The 21,016-nt window shown below is 49.1% G+C and overlaps 2 protein-coding genes across 2 annotated transcripts in view; both read right to left on the minus strand.

The window, feature by feature from the left end:
* Window positions 1-16,572, minus strand: part of LOC134488854 (antigen peptide transporter 2-like) — a 31,942-nt gene extending 15,370 nt beyond the window's left edge. The window contains exons 1-14 of the mRNA XM_063291186.1: window positions 16,441-16,572; window positions 16,123-16,311; window positions 14,848-15,021; window positions 14,550-14,709; window positions 14,001-14,137; window positions 13,075-13,317; window positions 7,538-7,664; window positions 6,844-7,324; window positions 6,468-6,508; window positions 5,559-5,666; window positions 2,329-2,589; window positions 2,209-2,221; window positions 1,164-1,660; window positions 455-569 (exon numbers count right to left, since the gene is read on the minus strand). Of these exons, the coding sequence (XP_063147256.1) occupies window positions 455-569; window positions 1,164-1,660; window positions 2,209-2,221; window positions 2,329-2,589; window positions 5,559-5,666; window positions 6,468-6,508; window positions 6,844-7,324; window positions 7,538-7,664; window positions 13,075-13,317; window positions 14,001-14,137; window positions 14,550-14,709; window positions 14,848-15,021; window positions 16,123-16,245 (2,480 nt within the window). The 5' untranslated portion in view covers window positions 16,246-16,311; window positions 16,441-16,572. The remainder of the gene's footprint in view (window positions 1-454; window positions 570-1,163; window positions 1,661-2,208; window positions 2,222-2,328; window positions 2,590-5,558; window positions 5,667-6,467; window positions 6,509-6,843; window positions 7,325-7,537; window positions 7,665-13,074; window positions 13,318-14,000; window positions 14,138-14,549; window positions 14,710-14,847; window positions 15,022-16,122; window positions 16,312-16,440) is intronic.
* A 444-nt stretch (window positions 16,573-17,016) lies between these two features.
* LOC134488856 (antigen peptide transporter 1-like) lies at window positions 17,017-21,016 on the minus strand. Its single transcript, XM_063291187.1, has 4 exons — window positions 20,898-21,016; window positions 19,541-19,671; window positions 18,344-18,549; window positions 17,017-17,493 (listed from the first exon to the last, which is right to left on the minus strand). Exons 1-4 carry the CDS (start codon window positions 21,005-21,007, stop codon window positions 17,017-17,019), a joined length of 924 nt encoding a protein of 307 aa, XP_063147257.1. The 5' UTR covers window positions 21,008-21,016.

Here is a 21,016-nt window from a genome sequence, read left to right on the forward strand (position 1 = left end):
ACATCAGGCATGTGCAGCTTCTTTTGGGCCCCACCTGGACTTCGACTGGTGAGCCGGGAAGGAAGAGGCATCTTCCCCAAAGTAGGCAGCTCCAGAGCCAAGAAATGGGTGAAGCCAGGATCAAAGCCACATCTACAGCAGGTATCTGGCTGAGCTTGGTTGATCTTAAAAAGCTAAGCAGCATCGAAACTGGCTGGCATCTGGATGGGAGACCACTAGGAAATCCCACAGCAGAGGTTACTGGGAAGTCAAAAAGCAACGGTCAACTGTTTCCTTAGAGTTGGCAAAAAAAAAAAAGCGCCCCAGTATCTCCATGAAGACAACCTCATCCAGTGTGCCACACTACCCCATTGTGATCATGATGCCAGGCAATAATAGAATCGTAATCCTGGGTCTTCTTTATATCTTGAAGGACAACCACAGCAGTAGGCGGGTGGAGCTGGAATAAACTCACCTTAAAAATGAGACCAGGCAGAGACGAAAGATGGCTGCAGAAAAGGCTTCCGGGTCATATTTAGTGCCCAGGATGTCAATCAAACACCCGATGTAATAGGGCAGAAACGTTTCACCTGCAGGAATGCAAAGAACAGAGGGGGAGACGTAAGCTCAGCCCCCCCACTCCACTGCAAATTTTCTCTGAACATCCTTTTTGTGAAATGCAAAGAGGCCTTGGACTGTGCTTCAGTTTTCCGGCCCCACCAGAGCGAGCTATGGAAAGAATGGGGCAGCCCCTCAGGATGGAAGAAAAGTGGGAGATAAGGAAAAGACGCTCGAATTGGACACAAAAAGGGGTTGAGTGGGAACATTTGGAAGATCCAGGGCCTGGGTCTCTTTTCATCCTGGGACACAAGACACACCACGCTGAAAGCAAGCTCAGAGCAAGGGGCCGAAGCCTCCCAGAATTCCACATTTTACGTGGGCTGTAACTGCTCCATGGCAGGAGGCAACCCAAAAGGGCATCAGACAGATTTGGGGAGGATGTCAAAAGTGCAGCAGGATTTCAAAGGCTGAAATCAGGTCCACTAAGACCTTCTGGTGGCCATCTCACCACTTGGTTTCTTTTAGTTTTCTTTAGCGTTATGGTGAGAACCCGGCCCTGTCGACTGTTTCTGGCTCAGTGTATTTTGCAATGCAGAGAATGGCTTAACTCAGCACCAACTCACCAATCACTGCCAGGATGAGGAACAAGAAAGCGCCAGCGAGATACAGCTTGTCCGGACAGAAAAGGCTCAGCAACTTCCCAAGGGTGGCTTTGTCTTCTCTCTGGGATTCTTCTGGGCTTCGTCCTTCCACCAGGATCCCCCAGAGAAAGTGGGAGAAACCCACCGCCCCGTAGCTCACCAGCCACCAGGACCAAGGGGCCGAAGAGAGCAGGAGGGGAGGGTTTCCAAGCCAGTGTCCCACCAACAGGTACAGAGGGGGCAGGATGCTGACAGCAGCCACAGTGGAAGAGGGCATCAGGGAGGAGCGACCCACAGAGAGCAGGCCCCTGAGCCCCCAGAGGACCAGCAGGCGTAGGGCAGCCTCCAGCCAAGCTGCTGGGACCCCCAGGGGGGCCAGGAAGGGGCACCATCCATCCAGGGAGGAGAGTAGGATTCGGTCACAGAGAATCAGGGGGGCAGCCTGGAACACAGCAGGGACCAGCATCTTGCTGACGGCTCTGGGAAGAGAGGGAGGGATTACCGGTCACGGGAATCAGGGGATTATGGATTTAAGAGGGGGAGAGCTGCAGAAGCCCTTTGGTCCGCTTAATTCAACGAAACTGCCTCCCAATAGTGGACCTCCCAAGATCCTGGAGCTGATCTGCTGGATCTAATCAGCTGACTTCCCCACAGAGGCTTCCATGGCTGCAGCCTAAATATCCCTCTTCGGAGAGCTGCAAGCCTCGTGGCAATTTCGGGAAAGATCAAATTCGCCCTAGCTTTGGTTGCTTTTGTTAGCCGCCACAAAGCGTTTTCCAGTCCCAATGGCACCCCAGCCCGGATCGTGGAGGCCGAAAAATCAAGGGACTCCCTTGGGAAGAAACGCCAGAGCTTTGGCAGATCGGTTCCTTAGGCTGGCTGGAGTAGAGCCACGACGCGAAAGAGAAACCAAAATGGTTAGGTCGCCGGTAAGGCAGGACGTTTTTGGGAGGGCAGGAAATCGGAGATCCGTGCCCCGACTACTCAAGGAGGCAGTGGACTACACTCCCCGTAATCCGCAGCCAACATGAGCAGCCGGGCTGGATGGGAATGACGGGGAGTGGAGTGGAGTGGAGGTCCTCGCCCCTCCGGAGCAGCTCTGTCTTCCAGATCGATGCAGCCCTTCGTCCTTTCTCGAGTCCCTTACCTTCCTGCTGCGGCCGGGAAAGTCCTTCAGATCGCGAGCGCTTGGTCCTTCTCGATCTCAATGCCTCTTTCCGCCCGGGCCGGGATCTCTCTCCCACAAAAGATCGCTGCCGCTGGCTCCGCGGAGTCAAAATCCCCAGCGCGGCACTTGTGCTTTCGATTTCAGACGGGAACTCCCGTTTTCCATCCCCCTCCTCCTCCTCCTCCTCCTCCTCCACTGTGACCGCCAGAGGGCGCCCGCGTTCCGCTTTGGGGGTCGCTGCTGGCGGACCGAGAGGCGACCGATTACTTTTATTTTTACAGTGGCTGAAGAGTAAGTTCGCTTCCTACTCGTAATTTGTTGAATCAATTTGTTGAATAAGGCACAGCTGGCTTTTCTTTACGCATCATTGTTGTTTATTCGTTTAGTCGCTTCCGACTCTTCGTGACTTCATGGACCAGCCCACGCCAGAGCTTCCTGTCGGTCGTCAACACCCCCAGCTCCCCCAGGGACAAGTCCATCACCCCTAGAATATCATCCATCCACCTTGCCCTTGGTCGGCCCCTCTTCCTTTTGCCCTCCACTCTCCCCAGCATCAGCATCTTCTCCAGGCTGTCCTGTCTTCTCATTATGTGGCCAAAGTATTTCAGTTTTGCCTTTAATATCATTCCCTCCAGTGAGCAGTCTGGCTTGATTTCCTGGAGGATGGGCTGGTTTGATCTTCTGGCAGTCCAAGGCACTCTCAGAATTTTCCCCCAACACCACAGTTCAAAGCATCGATCTTCCTTCTCTCAGCCTTCCTTATGGTCCAGCTCTCGCAGCCATATGTTACTACGGGAAACAACGTTGCTTTAACTATGCGGACCTTTGTTGTCAGTGTGATGTCTCTGATCTTGACTATTTTATCGAGATTGGTCATTGCTCTTCTCCCAAGGATTAAGCGTCTTCTGATTTCCTGACTGCAGTCAGTATCTGCAGTAATCTTTGCACCTAGAAATACAAAGTCTGTCACTGCTTCTACATTTTCTCCCTCTGTTTGCCAGTTATCAATCAAGCTGGTTGCCATAATCTTGGTTTTTTTGAGGTTTAGCTGCAAGCCAGCTTTTGCACTTTCTTCTTTCACCTTCATCATAAGGCTCCTCAGTTCCTCTTCGCTTTCAGCCATCAAAGTGGTATCATCTGCATATCTGAGCTTGTTAATGTTTCTTCCAGAGATTTTAACTCCAGCCTTGGATCATTACGAATCATACTGAGCCTTAAACCCTGGCTGTGACTGATTCATATGTCGTGCTGTTCATCGTTCTATCCCATGGCTTCCTTAACCAGGATCTGTCGAAGAAAGCACAACTTGCTGTGCTTCCACATGCCAGTTGGACAGTCACACGTGCCTTGGTTACCTCACGGTGAGCTACTGCAGTGCACTCTACGTGGGCTGCCCTTGAGGACCACCCGGAAGCTACAGCTGATCCAAAATGCAGTGGCCTGGCCAGTCACATGCGCTTCTTTGTTATGTCCATGTGTCATTGATTTCTTATGAGCTGCACTGGTTACTGATGGGCTTCCTGGGGCAATTCAAGGTGTTGGTCGTCACCTATCAAGCCTTTCATAGCAGGGGGCCTGGCTCCTTGAGGGACCCCCTGTCTCCAGTTGCTTCTGCCTATCCAGGGCGTTCCGGAAGAGTGGATGCACTCTAGATCCCCTCAGAGAAATGGTATCATCTTGTGGGACCAAGGAAGCATGCCTTCTCGGTCGCAGCCCCTGCCCTCTGGAACAGCATCTCCCCAGAGATACTTATGGGGCCCACACTCCAAATGCTCTCTTAAGATCTGACACTGTTCCCAGGCCTGGGGTTGGGGTGTCTGTGGAACCCCTGTTGATTTTTTTCCCCTGGATGTTATTTATGTAGTTTTGTCTGGGCAGTCATGTTTCTTTTAAATTGTCTTTTAAATGTTGTAAGCTGCCCAGAATCTTTTTGGAATTGGCAGCCTTGAAATCCAATGAATGAATGCATGCATGCATGCATGCATGCATGAAAAATTTTGCCCGCCTTCTCTCACCCAGCTCTTCTGTTATTCCAGATTTGCTTCCATTTCTTCCAAATTCCATCATCCTGGCTCCTCTGTGGGTGTCTTCAAAGGTTTGTTTGTTTATCAAAGTTCATTACTGCCCATCTCCCCCACATGGGGGGACTCTGTCTTCAAGGGTTGCACCTGCTCTTCCATTTAAATTACAAATTGTGTAGTACAGCAGGGGCTGCGTGTCATGGGGGACTTGCTTTCCCAAATTAGGTGGAGCCAAAGCCAATTTGGGGAGGGGCTCAGGAGTTCTAAGGGGGAAGCGGGACATTTACTGTGCTTCAGGCATGCGTTGTACCCCTTAATTAAACTAAAACCTTCTACAATTCCAAACATAAAAAAGGGCCCCAGTTTATGTATTTATTTGCTCTATTTATATATCCCGACACAAGCCAAAGTGACAGTCTCCCTGGTATTTCCTTAGCAGATCTGCAGTTGAGGTTCCTGCAAGGGAATTGCAGAACTCAGGGTGGAAGCACGAACCCTTGAAACCTCTAAAGAGTAGGAAGCGGTGAACCAATTATACACCATTAAAAAACACATCTTTATCATGATCCTCGAGGGACCCCATTTACTTCTCCCCAAGGAGAGAATCCTGCTCTCCGTTTCTTGTTCCTGGAACACTTGCGATCCTCTCCTTTCATCCTCTGGCCACCAACATCTGCAAGGCTGCATTCAGTTTTTAAGAATGAATGATTCTAATTTGCAATCCAGTGTTTACTTGCTTGCTTGAATTCATCAGGAGTGACTCTCGAGCAACTTGCCAGGAAACGCTTGGAGGTAGAATCGGTGGAGAAAACTCTGTTTAGTGCAGTTGGGGGTGGGGTGGTTGGTAAGAATAAAAATCCGAGTTGAATATCTTGCCTGATGAGGTGGGGAGACTGATACAAGATTAAACCTGTAAAGAGAGATTTGTAGCCCTTGAAAATTCCTCCAAAATTCTCTCCGAAGATTCAGAACAGGAATTTCTAATAACAGCACCATCTCAGTCTTTTTTTTTCCCCACCATAATATGTTCTCCTATATTGCAGACATCCAACCAACCTTTAAATTACAAATCAGAGCCAAAAGAACGATTAGCTCAGATGTGTTTATTGTTGCCCTGTGAAAAGACAGTGGAGACGTCCCTGTCCCTTTTCTCTCCTCGAGCCCTGAGTGTCAGAAGACCTCCCATGCCTGTGGCCACCTGCCTGTCTCGCTCCTTGGCCTCCGAATACTGGTGGAGCAGGTTGCTGGTGTCCGTCCGTCCAACCTGGATCCAGCCGTCTTCCTTCCTGCGATACGCTGGAGGATACCGACACCAGCAGAACGTCAGTCAGGAATGGTGCAAAACTAGCCTCTGCTCCACAGGAGATGGCCCTTTGGCCAAGGTTGTAAGCTTCATCCACGATGAGGTCAGGCTGGTGGCCACTGTCCAAAACTCCACAGGCACATGAGTTTCTGCTTCCTCTGAAAAAAAGGGGGCCTCTCAGCCGTAGTCCTCTATCATCAATGTAGTAAAGACCAGGACCCTGAAAAGGGACAGAATCGTGACTCCCAGCAGCTCTGCCTTTGTTTGCCCTCCCTGATAGATTGTACAGCTGAGCTCTGGCTGGATAGCAGCATCTTCACTCCCTGCTCCAAGGGGTGTTTGAGCATAGGCAGGACACACCGCATTTTAAAAATAACCCACAGCAGTGCCTAGCCAGTTGGGGCTGATCCTTGGTTGGACCTGTTTAGTTCTTAGATGGGGAAGCTCTTGGATGGGAGACCACCAAGAAATTCCCAGGCTAGACTAAGAAGTAAAAGTAACAGACCAGAAGAAGACCATGGCAAACCATTTATGTATTGCTGCCAAGACAGCAACATGGACAAGGCACCCCAACCCTCTAAAAACCCTGTAACTCCCCTCCCAAAATGGAAATAGGTTTAATTTTGGACCCCCTCGCTCTGGGAGGCTCTAGGGCCCATAAGGGATGATCACGTGGGCTACATGTGGGCCAGACTTTTGGGACCTCTGCCTTACCAGATAACCCCCAACCCTCTCTTCTAAAGCTGATGCCTAAGCATCAAGAAGTCCCCTTCCCTTCCCTTCCCTTCCCTTGCCTCGCCTCCCCTCGCCTCGGTCTTCAGGGATTTGGTGGGCTCTGGGGAGGGAAGGCCAGGCAGGAGAGAAAGGGCCCCAGGAGGACTGAGGCGGGTACTGGAGGCATTGGCTGCACACACACACACAGGTCCAAAGGCATTCAGGCCTCCCTTTGCCTTCAGTGGGAAAAGGGTGGGAGGTGGCCAAGGAAAGGCCCCCAAGTGCTCAGAATCAGGCCGAGTTGCTCTCTCGGATGGCTGGATGGATGGCTGGATGGCTGGATGGATGGATGGATGACGTGCCTCCTCCCCCACCCCACTGCTGTTTCATCCCGGTGCTAAAATTTCTGTGTGGAATTTCTCGCCGGAAAAATACTACCGAGGAGGCTGACCTCACCTCCTGGGAAGCAGGCCAAACGATGCGGCGAGGTGGGCGAGGTGGGAAAGCACTTTGCATATGCTCAGGTGCACCTCGTCGCGCTTCTCAAAAGCTAGTCCCTGGGCGCGCCCACCCCTCCATCTTTCGCCGGGCCCCCGCGCCCTCACCTGAATGCCCGGGGGCACAGCGGTCTGGGGCTCCCGCGCCCGGAAAGCGGGGACGCGGCCGCGGCCGCCGCTGCTCGCGGCAGAGTCCCGTCCCGGGCGCCGGAGGGCCGTCCGCAGACACCCAGGGGCGCCCTCGCCGCCTCTCCCTCCCCGGCGCAGAGCAAGCGACGGCGGCGCCTGCCTCCTGCCCGGGGCTTCGCCTTCCCGCGCCCCACGCCGGGGCCGGGCAAAGGGGCCCCTGGAGAGGCCCGCTAGGAGGACGCCCGAACCGAGGCGGGCTAGCTTGCCCGGGGGACGGGCGCTCTCCCCGCCGTCCTCGGGGACAGGGCTGGCTACGCCCCAGAAGCAGAAAGAGGCAGGGGGCGGGTGAGCCAAAGTGAGGGGCTACCCGGGGAGGGCCGGAACCCCCGGGGCTGCGTGTAAGCCCGCGCCCTGCATCCAGGCAGATCCTCACGGTTGTCCATCCCTGCGTGTCACGAGTCAATCCTGAAGACCTGCATAGGATGGCGATAGGGATATGATGCTGCCCTGGCTGCGAACGATACTCTGACGCATCTGGGAATGGCTGCTGCAGGCCTTAGCCATGCAGCTGAGCTCGATGGAGGGGAGAATACGGGGTCCTCTGCTTTTCCGCATCCTTCCCACCCCCCGGAGCTGGTTAAGTTTTTCTTGCTGTGGAAAAGCAGGAGCATCATGACAGTTTGTTGTTTATTCGTCTAGTCGCTTCCGACTCTTCGTGACTTCATGGACCAGCCCACGCCAGAGCTTCCTGTCGGTCGTCAACACCCCCAGCTCCCCCAGGGACGAGTCCGTCACCTCTAGAATATCATCCATCCATCATGACAGAGACTTCACCATTCACATAAAGCCCCACTACCAGAGTTTATAATTTTAAAATGGGGGTAATTGTCTCCAACCCAAAAAGGGAGAGGCACCTATTCTCCAGTCTCCATCACAAAGCTGGAGCCGGAAGGGTTTGATTGAGAAATTGATAGATTATGTGTCGTCAAGTTGTTATCAACTCTTACCAACCACATAGACAGATTTTCTCCATGGCGATCCCTCCCTAACCTGGACTTTCAGCTCTTCCGAGGGTGCCCCCACCCCCGTCACCACTGTAGCTGAGTCCATCCACCTTGCTGGCGGTCATCTTTCCTACGAAAAGCAAATTCCAGCCATTGCCACTCGTTGCACCTCTTCACCTCCATGGGGCGCCACTAAGCTTCCCCACAGAGCTGGCGGGAATCCCTGCCAGCTATTACACCTCCGTAACTGAATCTACTTAGCAACTGATGACGAATATGATATCCTCCTCAGCCATTGGCTCAGTGATTTAAGTTCTAGATTTCGATCCTCAGTGATCTAAGATCTGGTTTTTCCGTTTCTCTGGTGCCAAAGTGCACCGTGGAAGAAGATGCGTCTGGTTTTAAAACTGGAGGAAGAAACACTAGTAACCTGTGCTACGTTGATGACACTATCCTGATAGCCAAAAATATAAATGATCTGCAAGCTCCAGTAATAAAAGTCAAGGAGCACAGTGAACAAATGGGATTAAAATTAATTATAAAGACCACCAAACTAATGAAAATAGGTAGAACAACCAGTGTTAGAATTATTTTATTTTCTATCCCACCTTTATTATTTTTATAAATAACTGAAGGCAGCGAACATACCTAATACTCCTTCCTCCTCCTCTTCTCCCCACAACAACCCTGTGAGGTGGGTTGGGCTGAGAGTGCGCGACTGGGCCAAGGTCACCCAGCCAGCTTTCGTGCCTAAGGTGGGACTGGAACTCCCAGCCTCCTGGTTTCTAGTCTGGTGGCCTTAACCACTAGAATTAACAGTGAAGATATCAAAGTGATATCAACAGCGTTTGCCTTTTAGGATCAACCCTCAACAGTAAAGGAACAAGCAGTCAAGAGATACGCTGCAGACTACCAATCGGTACAGCAGCCATGAAGGCCTTGGAAAAGATATTCAAATGCCGTGATGTATCTATGCCTACAAAGATCAGAATCATGCAAGCCATGGCATTCCCTGTGACACTCTGTGGAAGCGAAAGTTGGGCTTTGAAGAAGCAGGATAAGAAGTTTGATGCTTTTGAACTTTCAGGTTGGAGAAGTCTCCTGAGAATACTGCACAGCCAAGAAAACAAACTGACGGATCATCAAACAAATCAACTCAGAGTTCTTACTCGAGGCACAAATGACCAGGCTCAACTTATCCTACTTTGGATACACCATGCCAAGACCCAGCTCTCAGGAAAAGGTCCTAATGCTGGGAAAGGTGGAAGGAAAGGAAAGGATGACCAGCAGCAAAGTGGATGGACTCAGAGGTGATGAGTGCACCATCGGGAGGCTTGAAAGAACAGGTCGGGGACCGATCATCATGAAGATCTATCTATGTGGTTGCTAGGAGTTGAAAACAACTTGATGGCACATAATCAATCAATCAATGTGCACCCAGTGCACTTGCCAGCCACCCCTTGCCCGTATGTTAGCGTAAGGAACTAATCTCCCCTCTGTATAAGCTATCCTTCAAAAACTTGCCTGTATATATTCAGTGTTACAAGCAATCTGTGATGAACAGATCTGATTGCTGAACAGAAGGCATTTCTGGCTCAGTCTGTACATTGGAGAGCCTTCGCGTATAGTATCTGCACCCACACCTTGGTTATCAGAGGATTGCCAAGGTGAGCTCCCGTCCTTTTCACTATCGCAGAGAGAAAATAAAGGGCTCGCAGTTGCTTGAACAGTTACACCAGGGGTAATTCTCCTATCATATAACAATTAAGGGCGTAGATACTCAAGGCAAGGATCTATTTATCATCCCTTTGCTGCAGGGAGCAAGCACTTGTGTTTGATTACAAGTGCTCAGGAAGGTAGAATACAGGTAGTCCTCGTTTAACAACCACTTTTTCAGCAACTGTTCAAACTTATGACGGTGATGAATGAGTGGAAGCTACCACTGGTCCTTGTACTTATGGCCATCACAGCATCCCTGTGGTCACAATCTGTGACCCTCCCTGCCAGCTTCCGACAAGCAAAGTCAATGGGGAAGCCAGCTGGAAGTTGCAAGTACAGTCACGTGAGGCCCTCTTAAGAACCCCGCAGTCCTCACTTAATGAGGGCAACCAGGACTGCCTGAACTGCCATCACTTAGCAGCACAGTCATGTAGTTTTTTGACTTACAACTGTGTTGCTTAAAGACGGAGTTTCTGGTCCCCATTAGCTTTAAGTGGGGACTACCTGTATGGTAGAAACACTGAACTGCCCTAAAGCGCCCAGTGTGCCCTCCAGCCGTTTGACTACACCTACCATTATCCCCAACCAGCCCAGCGACCCTAAAGTATTGTCAATACTCCTTTTGGTGCTTATACAAGATTCAACTACAAGGTGATTGCCAACAGTGAAAGCCAGACAGCTTGGTGCTTCCATTTTAGGATACAGTTTCTAATGTTTTTGGGTGGTTATCTGGCTGGAGAAACTGTGTAATCAACTGTCCCATTAGTTTGTAGAAACATTGTGTCCAAGGAGGCGATGGAGCCAATAAAGAAAGGGCAAATGTTACCTATGCATTTATTTTAATATATACAATCACAAACATTTCTGCCTCTGCGTACAGGGCTTCTAAAAAACAGTAGAATCTTTCACAAAGCAATTGTGAACCTGTGGACTTATTTAAGTCTAAGCCCAGCTCAGCCACTTCATCGCTGTATCATCTACCCAAAAATCTGGACCAATTTAAGACTCTTCCTCAACCCGAGGCCCTCCAGATGGCTTGGCTTGAATTGCAACTCCCATCCCTGAGCCAGAGACTGGGAGGTCCCAAGGCAGCCACATATGAATTGGTCAGCTGGGGGCGGGGAGGAAAGCAAAAATCCAAGACATTTCACAACTTGAGGCAGAGAACAACGCGGTCTAAGTGTGAAGTTGGTAGCTGGATTTAAGTCCAGCAGCAGCATCTTCTGCCAGAGTTGAAGGTGGCAGTGGACCAGCCGTACCCAGCTTCAGTGGCATCCACGCCACAAGGAAAGAAAAGGAGCAGGGCTTCAAATATGTGCATGCCATCTTGACTTTTTCATCTTCCCAGCAGACACCACTGCCTGGCTCGACAGCGAAGTCCTCTAACATCTTGCCTTGCCGAATCTTTCAATTCAGGAAGCTGTCTCCCTCTAACAGTAGAGCCAGCCCTGAATTAGATGCAAACCCACAAGAGTGGGAGCCTGTCTGGTGTCTCCCAGAAGACATATTCTGTCCAAGCTGATCTCAAGGAGGCATTTACCTCCCAGGGTCATAGCACCAAGGTCTGTTCACTAAGGAACGCTAAAGAAGGGCTAAGCACGACAGCGCACATGGGCTTCCACAGGCCTCTCATTGTTCCAGAAAACAGCACCTTCAACTCCCCCAAATTATATTAAAAAATAATACAATAAAATGACAGCACTCTCAAAGGATCACCAAAATTTCACAGGTTTGGGCTAGCCATTTGCAAGATCTCATTTAATATCAGGATGGAGATCCTGACACCTCATGAAGTTAGGGGGGGTTCTGATGTCCCCATGGGGACTTGCAAAGATGGCTGCCCCTTACAATAAATATTGGCATTGGAGATTAAAATTGTGTTCAGTTCCTTGACTTTTTTTAGCTTCCATCTCAAACTCCTATCAGCGCATGGATTTCTTGAAGTCTGCCTGAATCTGCACATTTTTCCCGTTCTTCCAAAAATGCTCATCGTTATAGTTTTCCAAATCTGTATGCACTTTTTCCAAGTAAACCATGTGCTATGAGATTGACTCCTGGGGACTTCACGGGGTTTGCAATGGTATTGTTACATAGAATTTTATGCTTTATTATTAGCATTTGAATAAAGGTGATTATCAGCATTCTAGCATGACATCCATGCCTCCTTTTGAAGTTTAGGAAACCATGTTTTTCCTTCCAGACAAAGCCATTTCCTTTCATGTGCAAAAACCAGCATATTAAGAAACTAAGCAACAGGGCTGTATTCTGAAGTCCTTGAGTGTTGCAAGTGTTAAAGAAGCAAGTCTGGGTGGGAAAGGAAGAGATGCAATATACTTTAAGGGCGTTCATCTAATCAATGTCTTTGATTTGTTGCTTTCTGATGTATCTCATATATCAAATTTGTTTCTGTACCCTATATAAAGACTTGACTGCCCCCTTAATAAAGGCCTTTTGCTTTGTCTGAAGTACTTGCGGTTCACATTGTTGGGGGGTGGGAGCCACTTTGCAAAGGTATTGGATGTTTCTCTCTCAAATTCAGGTACTAGGTTCTTTCCGGCTCCACACCAACTTGGGTGCCTGAGTTTTATGGGCGACAGTACTAACACTGTGGTTTGCCATGGCCTTCCTCTGCAACGTGGATTCGACTTCACAGTCTTGGCCAAAGCCCCAGGACAGAGTAACTTATTTTGGCTCCAGCCAAGGTCAGCTCGATGCTGCCATTTGCTTAAACTGTGAACCTCCCCCCAAAAGCCTTTTTCCTGGCACAGATGGGCACATCATTTAAAGCAAGATTTCTGAACAGCATTTTAGAATTTTTGGAATGCTAAACTGTCAATAAATGAGAGAAAATACAGTACAGATAGTCCTCGCTTAACGACCATTCATTTGGTTCAGGCTTACGACAGTGCTGAATAACCAACTTGCGACCAGTCCTCACACTTATGACCACTGCCGTGTCCCCCCCGTCACATGATTGCAATTTGGGTACTTGGCAACTGGTTTGCATTTACGATCATTGCAGTATCCTGTGGTCATGTGATCACCATTTTCGACCTTCCCAGTCATCTTCTGGCAAGCAAAATCAATGGGGAACCATGTGATTTGCTTAATGACCACATGGCTTGCTGAATGACCGCAGTGATTCGCTTAATGACCACTTCGCTTAGCAACTGAAATTCTGGTCCCAATTGTGGTTGTTAAGCAAGGACTACCTGTACATTTCTTTAGACCTTCTGTATTTCTGAGACTTCCCTCCACCGTGCCAAGCTAGCAGGGAGCAACAGGTGGTACACTGGGACCCAGGCCAGGATGCCCGCTTGATTTGAGCCCCGTTATCAATGCCTACTGTTCCCATTGAGGATGCCGTTGCTACCCCCCTCTGCCCCATTCTGCTGCTTCTGCAAGAGCTGCCAGTAGAGTCCCTTCTTCTGCACCAGCTCCTCGTAAGTCCCCTCCTCACAAATCTCCCCATCTTCCATGACCAGGATGCGATCAGCCCGCTCCACGCTGCGAAGCCGGTGCGAGATCAGGAGAACGGAGCGTGTGCGGCGAGCTGCTCCGTTGTAGATTTCTTCCTCCAGCTGCAGGAGGCCAAAAATGGGGTGTCAGAAAGAGAGAGAGGCAGACAAAAGGGGAACCACAGAGACTTGGGCTGGGTCAGAGAGAAAGTGAAGAAGTTGGGCATCAGAAAAAAAAAAACTGATCTCACCCACTTATAACCCTGGCTCCTCCCATGCTTGCTTCACCCTTCCTCCCATATGCCCTCCATGTAGAAGGACCCTGGGAGAAGGCAGCCCTTGAAAGAGGAAAGGCAGCCCAGCCCTCCTACAGCAGGTAAGGTATCACTCTCCTGGTGTAAAGAAAATCAAGATGAGGAAGTTTCATTTTGAACTTAAGCCAGGTAAGAGTAAGCAAAGCTCTGCTTTCCCCAAATTGGGGGCTTCAGGTGCATTGGGGCGCAGCTCCTGCAGTTCCTGGCAAGCACAATCCACCCCGCTCCCTTCCCTCCACCCAATAAAGATCTTCCTAGGGAAATTGGAAAGGGGGTCTGACTTAATTCCACCTGCTACCCCAACTCCAGTTGGGCCAAGCAGAAAGAGTTCTCCGGTTCTAGATTTTCACAACTCAAGTGGCTCAAAAGAAATTCTCCTCGACATTTGTGCCATTTTCTCTTCCCTTTGCCGCATCTGCTTCTTAAATTCCATCCATAATTCTAGCTTCAGCCTCTCAGAAAAGTCCTTCCCTTCGCGCCCAGCTCTCTCACCTGCTGCTGACTCTCTGTGTCCAGGGCACTGGTGGCATCATCCAGAACCAGCACTCTGGGGTCTCGGATCAAAGCCCGGGCAAGAGCTATCCCTTGCTTCTGCCCCCCCGAAATCTGGCCCCCTGCTTCCCCAGCATCTGCAGGAACAGACAGACATGGAGGAATTCTTCAATAATTCAGATTTTTCCAAACTCTCCTATCAGCAGTCAGGCCCTGGCCCTGCTTATCCATTTTAATTCTGCTTTTGCTTCGTTAATCCCTCAGTAGCTTAAGTCTGGAATAGTGATCCCTTTTTACATCAGATCATTGTTCCTTTACAACCTTTTCAGCATCCCGTCCGATAGCTGGCAGGTGGTGGAACACGGAAACTCAGCCTAGTCCCACCTCCTCCATATGGTCACAGCTCCGCAGAGCCCAGACAAGCGTTCTTCCCTCCTATCATCTGCCACGTGGCACCCTTTAATCAGCGATGCCAGGACTGAACCTTGGACCCCCTGTAATCAAGCTGCTGCCAGAAGCATGGCTCTGCTGGAGGAGGCAGACTCCTACCTGTATCGTAGCCGTGGTTCATTCTGGAGATGAATCGATCAACTCCCGCTCGCTGACTAGCCTGGACCACCTTCTCCTGACTCTGCTCCTCCAAGCCGTACACAATGTTTGCATGCAAGGATCGGGCAAAGAGGACTGGATTCTGGCTCACCACCACGACCTACCAGGAAGGCAAAATAACAGGACATTTTGTTATTCCAAGCAGAACTTATGGGGATCCCAATCAAGAGCGACATTCATTCCCCCAAGTTTGGAAACAAGCGTTGACGATGCGCCTTCGTTGTATCGCATCCCTTACTTTTCGGTGCAGGAAGTGATGGTCATAGTCGCTCAGCTCTAGGTGGTCCAGCAGCACCCGCCCTTGCTGAGGCTCGTAGAACCTTTGGAGCAAAGCCACCACCGTGCTCTTCCCGGACCCCGAGGGGCCCACCAGGGCAGTCACCCTACCAGGGAGCAGCTCTAGAGACACTCCCTGGAGAGAAAGAAGGCCATCAGCCACCTCGGATCTTGTCTACTGGAAGAAGAGACCACTGCATACCACCTTCTATCAAACTCCTCCCCCTCCCCCTTCCCCTCTGGCCCTCTCCAAGCAAGGAAACAACTTGCAATGGAAAGGCACAAGAGCCTGGGGGGTCCATATAGGGCTGGCCCTACCATTAGGTCAAGCAAGAGATGCTTCAAATGGCTAAATCTTGGAAATGGGGAGCAGTGTGTGAAGCCAGAGCTGTAGATGCCACACAGTTCCCACCCTTTACTTCCTAAGTTAGTCCTTGGCCTTGGTTTGCCTTCCTTGGTGCTCTCCTTTGGCCAGCATTAGCGGAGGAGCCATTTGGCCAGCATCTGAACATGGAGATAGGCAAGACCACAAAATGGTTTGGAGTGGTCTTGGGCGCAGGACTGGGCATTGTGTGTCTCTGACCATTTAAACTGAGCTAAATCCCCTTAGGCCAAGTTAGATGGCGTCACCTAGCCCACCTTGGCTGATCTCAAAAAGGCTGGACCTGGTCAGTACTTGGGTAGGAGACCACTAGGAAATCCCAGGGCTGTAGACTAGACTGGAAAGCTGAAAAAGTATCCCAGAAGGCAATGGCAAACCACATCCATGTTGTTGCCAAGAAAACAGTCTGAAAGTATCTATAAAGTAACTATGAGTTATGTTCATCTTTAAGGAAGCTTTATTTTTTAAAGACCTTCTAGACTTCCATACAGGTTTCACTCAATAGTCCAGTCAGAAAGAATGGAGTTTCACCTCCTGACATCAGCACTACACGTTGGTTTTCTCTGGCTGCATTCACACAACATACTTGACCAAGTCAGTGAACGACCCACAAGATGAAAAGCTTGGTTACCTTTAAGCTTGGCTTAATAAGTTCTGTGAACCCAACCCATTAGATTAGTCTGTGGTTTAACGTATTGTGCAAACCCAGAAAATCAGGGTTCTTCAGTAACAGAGTTAAGTGGTCACAGGATGGCAGGCGCTCAGTCTTGGATAGTTCTCTTCATATCCATTCCCGGTCCCATCCCCACCGTGAGATTTTAATTCCCTTCTCAGAATCCAATTCCCAGCACATACCTTCAGCACCAGAGAATTGCCACTGTTGGGGTAGAAGAATGAGACATTCTGAAGCATCATGTGTCCTCTTAAATGTGTGGGTGCCAAAGTCCCCGAGGGCATGATTTGGGGTGTCCGGTCCATATACTCAAAAGCCTTCTGTGATGAACCTATGGCTTTTTGCACACGGGGGCAAGAAGAAAGGAAGACCTGGGAGACATGGGAAACAGGCACTGTGAGAGGAGGGAAAGATTTTGGGGAAGAGTCTTCACACTGCTCTGGGTTTCCAGGCAGAGGCTGGGTTTCTGCCCCCAGAACTGGGCCTGCCCCAAAACTTACCTGCACTACTTCAGAAAGCTCCTTCTCGTACAGGACAAAGGTAACAAGAGCCCCACTGGTCAGATTCCCTTGAGTGACTAGGTGTCCCCCATAATAGAGAATCCCCACTTTGAGGGCCAGTCTTAAGACCTGGAGGAGAAAAAATGGGGGTTAGTGTGAAACTCTAATATGTCACTTGTGGTTTTATGTGGCCTGCCTCCATACGTTCTGAGGCCCCCACACCATTCTAGCGGTTTTGGTGTGTGTCTTTCAGTCAGCCTTGATTCCTGGCAACTAACAAGCCCCTGCCGTTTTTGTGGCAACATTTTCAGAAGTGGTTTGCCATTGCCTGCGCCTTAAGGCCGATTGAGGGGGACTGGCCTAAAGCCACCCAGCTGGCTTTATGCCCAAGGTGGGACTAGAACTCACTCTCTCCTGATTTCTACCCCAGTGCCTTAAGCCACTGCACCATAGACAGCGCCAAAGATTTTAGCATGGCTTGGTGCGTTTAAGAGGGAAAGTAAGCGTCTTAAGGAAATCCTCACTGGCAGGTCCACAGGGTGTGGTAAAAAAGTCAAGATGGTGGCCAGAACCACGTTAACACACAGAGCTCTGGCGGCACTCTCGACTTTTCTGACCATATGCTGCAGACACTCCTGCCCCAAACATCTCGTATATCAGGCCAAAATGGTCAGCCCCAGTCACTCTGGGAGCACAACGCTTGATGTGCCACACAAAATCTGGCATTATCCTTGCACTGATGGAAGTTGTGTATCCCTGCAGCCCGCACCACCATCTCCTCCCAGGAGCCCAAAGCAGCGCTCTCAACTTCTCTTCCAGGTCCACCATCTGACTAAGCCACATTTGATTCCTTGCCTCAGGGATCCATGTGAAGATACCATAGGCCACGGCCTCCCTCTTGTTGAGCTGGTAGGTCTCCTGCAACTTCTCTTCATAGCATTGAGCAGCCCCATCCTCGTTTGCAAAGCTGCGGACTGTGGAGATGGCCTGGAAGGTCTCCATTGCGACTTCATCAGCCTTGGCTAAGGATTGCTGGACCTGAGTGGCCAAGTTCTGGAGGGAGAGAGAGGAAAGAGAAAGAGAAAGAGAAAGAGGAAAGGTAACTATGTCAGATATGGGTTAGGCAGAAGGTGCTCAATCTGCCCGCCCCCCTGCAAATTTGTATATAGACTCTATATACAAATTAAATTCTGGAGGCAACTTTGGATGTGACCAAAGGGGAAAATTATTAAAACCATATTAATCACAGTTAAATAAGATAAAAGTCCCCCTTCAGTTGGGCTCAGCTCCTGGTGTCTACATGAACAAGTCCTTAGCAACAATATAACCTATATAATTCTCCTTAAATTAAATCATCCTTGGATTCTTTCCCGGACCCACACTTTGGGGTGGAATCCCTGGTGCATATATATAAATAAATAAAGGTTTTTATTTGTATTTATTTATTTAGATAGATAGATAGCCACCCATCTCACAAAATATGACTCTGACCAGACCTGCTCCTTGACTCCCCCCAAAAGTGCTGCATTTCTGAGTGAGATGAAATGCCAAACTTGATTTTCCATCTTTAGAGATTCTGATTTCATTCTTTGATGACAAGTCACAGCTGCATTGTCCTCAGTGGAAAGCTAATTTCTCCATACATTTCAGAGCAGTGAAAAAAAAACCCTCTTCAATAGGGATCCAAGAAGATCCCCAAGAAGATCCGAGAAGATCCCCAAGAATCTTCCCCTACTTTGGTGCCCACCAGATGCACTGGGCTTTCATCTCCAGGAAAGTCTGATCTGCTTGGTAGAAATGAAGATGGGGTACTCCTCAGGCCTTTGGGCCTCGGGCCTAATCCACCAAAGAATCCTAGAGTTGGGTTGGAAGGGACCTTTGAACCATCCCACCCTTTGGTCACCTGGTAGAACGTCCCGGAGAGCTTTGGCAACAGCAGGATGAAGGGCAGGGTCATGGTGACAAAGAGGGTCAAGGGCACAGAGAGCCACAGCATCATGGCGTAGAGGAAGAGGCCCCGGAACAGGTACCACATCAGAAGGCTCAGTTGCTCTGAGAGGGCCTCACTCATGGCATCGATGTCAGATGAGACATGAGAAGTTATATCACCTGGGAGAAAGGATGACAACCAGAAGAAGCCTATTTGAAATCAATTGGGGGGAAGTGTAAACTAACTGTGCTCTTTGACTTCCCAGTCCTTTTGGTGTCCATCTGTAGAATGGGAACTACAGGACTGACTGCCCCATCTCCTGGGCCAACCTTGAGTATGGAGAGGTCAACTGACCCTCAGTACTGAAAGCAGCGCTCCCGGCCTGGTGTCCTCTGCATGGCTGGACTTGCACCACACACACAGAGGTGACTGCAGGGGGGGGTGTCAAGAAACAGATGTTGTGCCATGATGATGCAAGCTCCACCCCTTTCATACATGTGTCATGAGGCTACACATGCATACAAAAGAATGGACCTTGCGTGGCTGTGCAATGCTCATAGCATCACTTTGACAAAAGCATCAGATGCCGGGGACGCCTCTGCACTCAACAAGTCAATGAAAGACCTTGCAGGCACATTCATACAACATGCTAAGCTTAGTTTTAACCATGATTGGGGTCTTTTTTGAGGCCCCACCCACTCTTGGAGAACAGTGCAGAGCTCAAAAGGCTTCCAGAATGGCTGGAACCTAAAACAACCATTTCAAATTTGAAACAGCTGGAATCCCTAGGCCTGATCAAATGAAATCTGTTCCTTAAACTTTTTGCTTCTCCTAACTCCACCCCAACCCCGAATCCCACTCCTCTGCCTCTCAGTGGAGAGGATCAAGCTTTTGTTTTGAGAGTACTAAGAATCTCCAGTTAGCCTACAGGTTCCTGAATCTACTGCACCCCCCTCCCCCAAAATCCTTTTCTTTCAAATGGCTTTTAATAGATGCTTTAATGCCCTAACTCTTAAATCATAGCTAGATCAACTGAATCATATTATATCATATACTTGAATACATTATAACATTTTTATTCTTGTATTTTTGTTTGTAGCCTTGGGAGGTTGGATCGGAAAGACAGGCTCTAAGTGGAGAAATAATGAATTAAATACCAGGATCCTTTACCTTTTCCGTTACCGCTGAAGAACGCAATCTCCTGGCGTAGAATGGACCTGAGGACAGAGCCCTGGAGGCAGGCGTGAAATCGGTTCATAACAGTATGGAACAGGTAGTCGCAGAGTAACTCTGCTGCAGCACTGGCAGGAATCAGAAAGGGAGCATCACAACCCCATCTTTAGGCCTCTCAATCCTTTTCTTCTACCTGCCATGCCTTTCATTCCACTCCCCCACTCATGCACCACATTTCATCCCCTCCTGTGTGCAAGAGAAGGGCAACCTCGGTTTCCGTTTCTGTTTTTTTGCAATCCCAGGGTCACATTTTCTGCAAATATGTAGAAGTGGGGGACAAATAATATTCTATCCTTACATACGTGGTTGCTGTGAGGGATTCTGAATTGCACAGCAGAAGGAGCAGGCAAGCTGAAACTGCCTAATGACCCTGGAGGGGAAGGCGATAGATAACAGAATCCAGGTCTTTGTTTTTTCCTTGGGGTGGGCATAATGAAAGACATTATGTTAGAAAGTGCTACTACCAGAAGGGCTTGGAGCCTCCTTAGAAACAGAATTTAATGCAGTGTTTCTCAAACCTGGTAACTTAAAGCATGAGAACGTCAACTCCCAGAATCTGGGAGTTGAAGTCTACATGTCTTAAAGTGGCCAAGTTTGGGAAACACTGATTTAGAGGCTCCAGGTCAGGCCATTTTAAGGTGACCTCATGTTCCTACCAGATGCTATATTCTGGCTATAATGTGTCAACCTTATGTATCATTTCAGGGGAAATATAACCTGCAACCTTGAAGGCTTCAGGCCTCTTCTGCATGCCTTTGGTGAGGAGCCCAGTAATTATCGTAGTTGTACATGCCAATAAAAGATACTTCGCTGCACCCATCTCCAATGGCTTTGGGTCCTAATTTTAAGTGGGCGTTTTTCTCACAACAGTAGATTTGGGTTTAGTTTGCGCTAAAAGGTTATGCATTTTGGTGCACACTACTTCAAACATAACTTTCCTGTTGCCTAGCTCTTGCCTAACACGCTATGAATCTTGGAAATACTAACAGAATTTAGTATAACAGAATTATTAATATGCTTATAAGTATTATTAATAAATTATTAATAATATGATACTGTTCTCACTTTCTCTCTTCATATATAAAGAGACACAGACATATAATGCATTTCCAAGTGCATTAATTTTTGATCAAATTTTCCCCTACTGTTGTTACTAAAATGCACTGCAAAATTTGTGAACTTCAAATGATAATGCAGGTTGATTCATGCATAGGTTTGGACATGCAAAATTAGGTCAGTGTAAGTTGTATTTAAAAACAAACCCAGCCAGTTTCTCCTCATCTGTACTTCATACCTGGCCACAGTGAAAAAAGACATCAGGCACAGAGCCCGCTTGAAGGCCGAGGCTTCCTTCTTGCTTACAATCAAGTCTGTCACTTGCCCGGCGTAATACGGAACTGCCATCTCCCCTGA

This window comes from Candoia aspera, chromosome 2 (assembly GCF_035149785.1).
Source record: "Candoia aspera isolate rCanAsp1 chromosome 2, rCanAsp1.hap2, whole genome shotgun sequence".
Taxonomy (NCBI): domain Eukaryota; kingdom Metazoa; phylum Chordata; class Lepidosauria; order Squamata; family Boidae; genus Candoia; species Candoia aspera.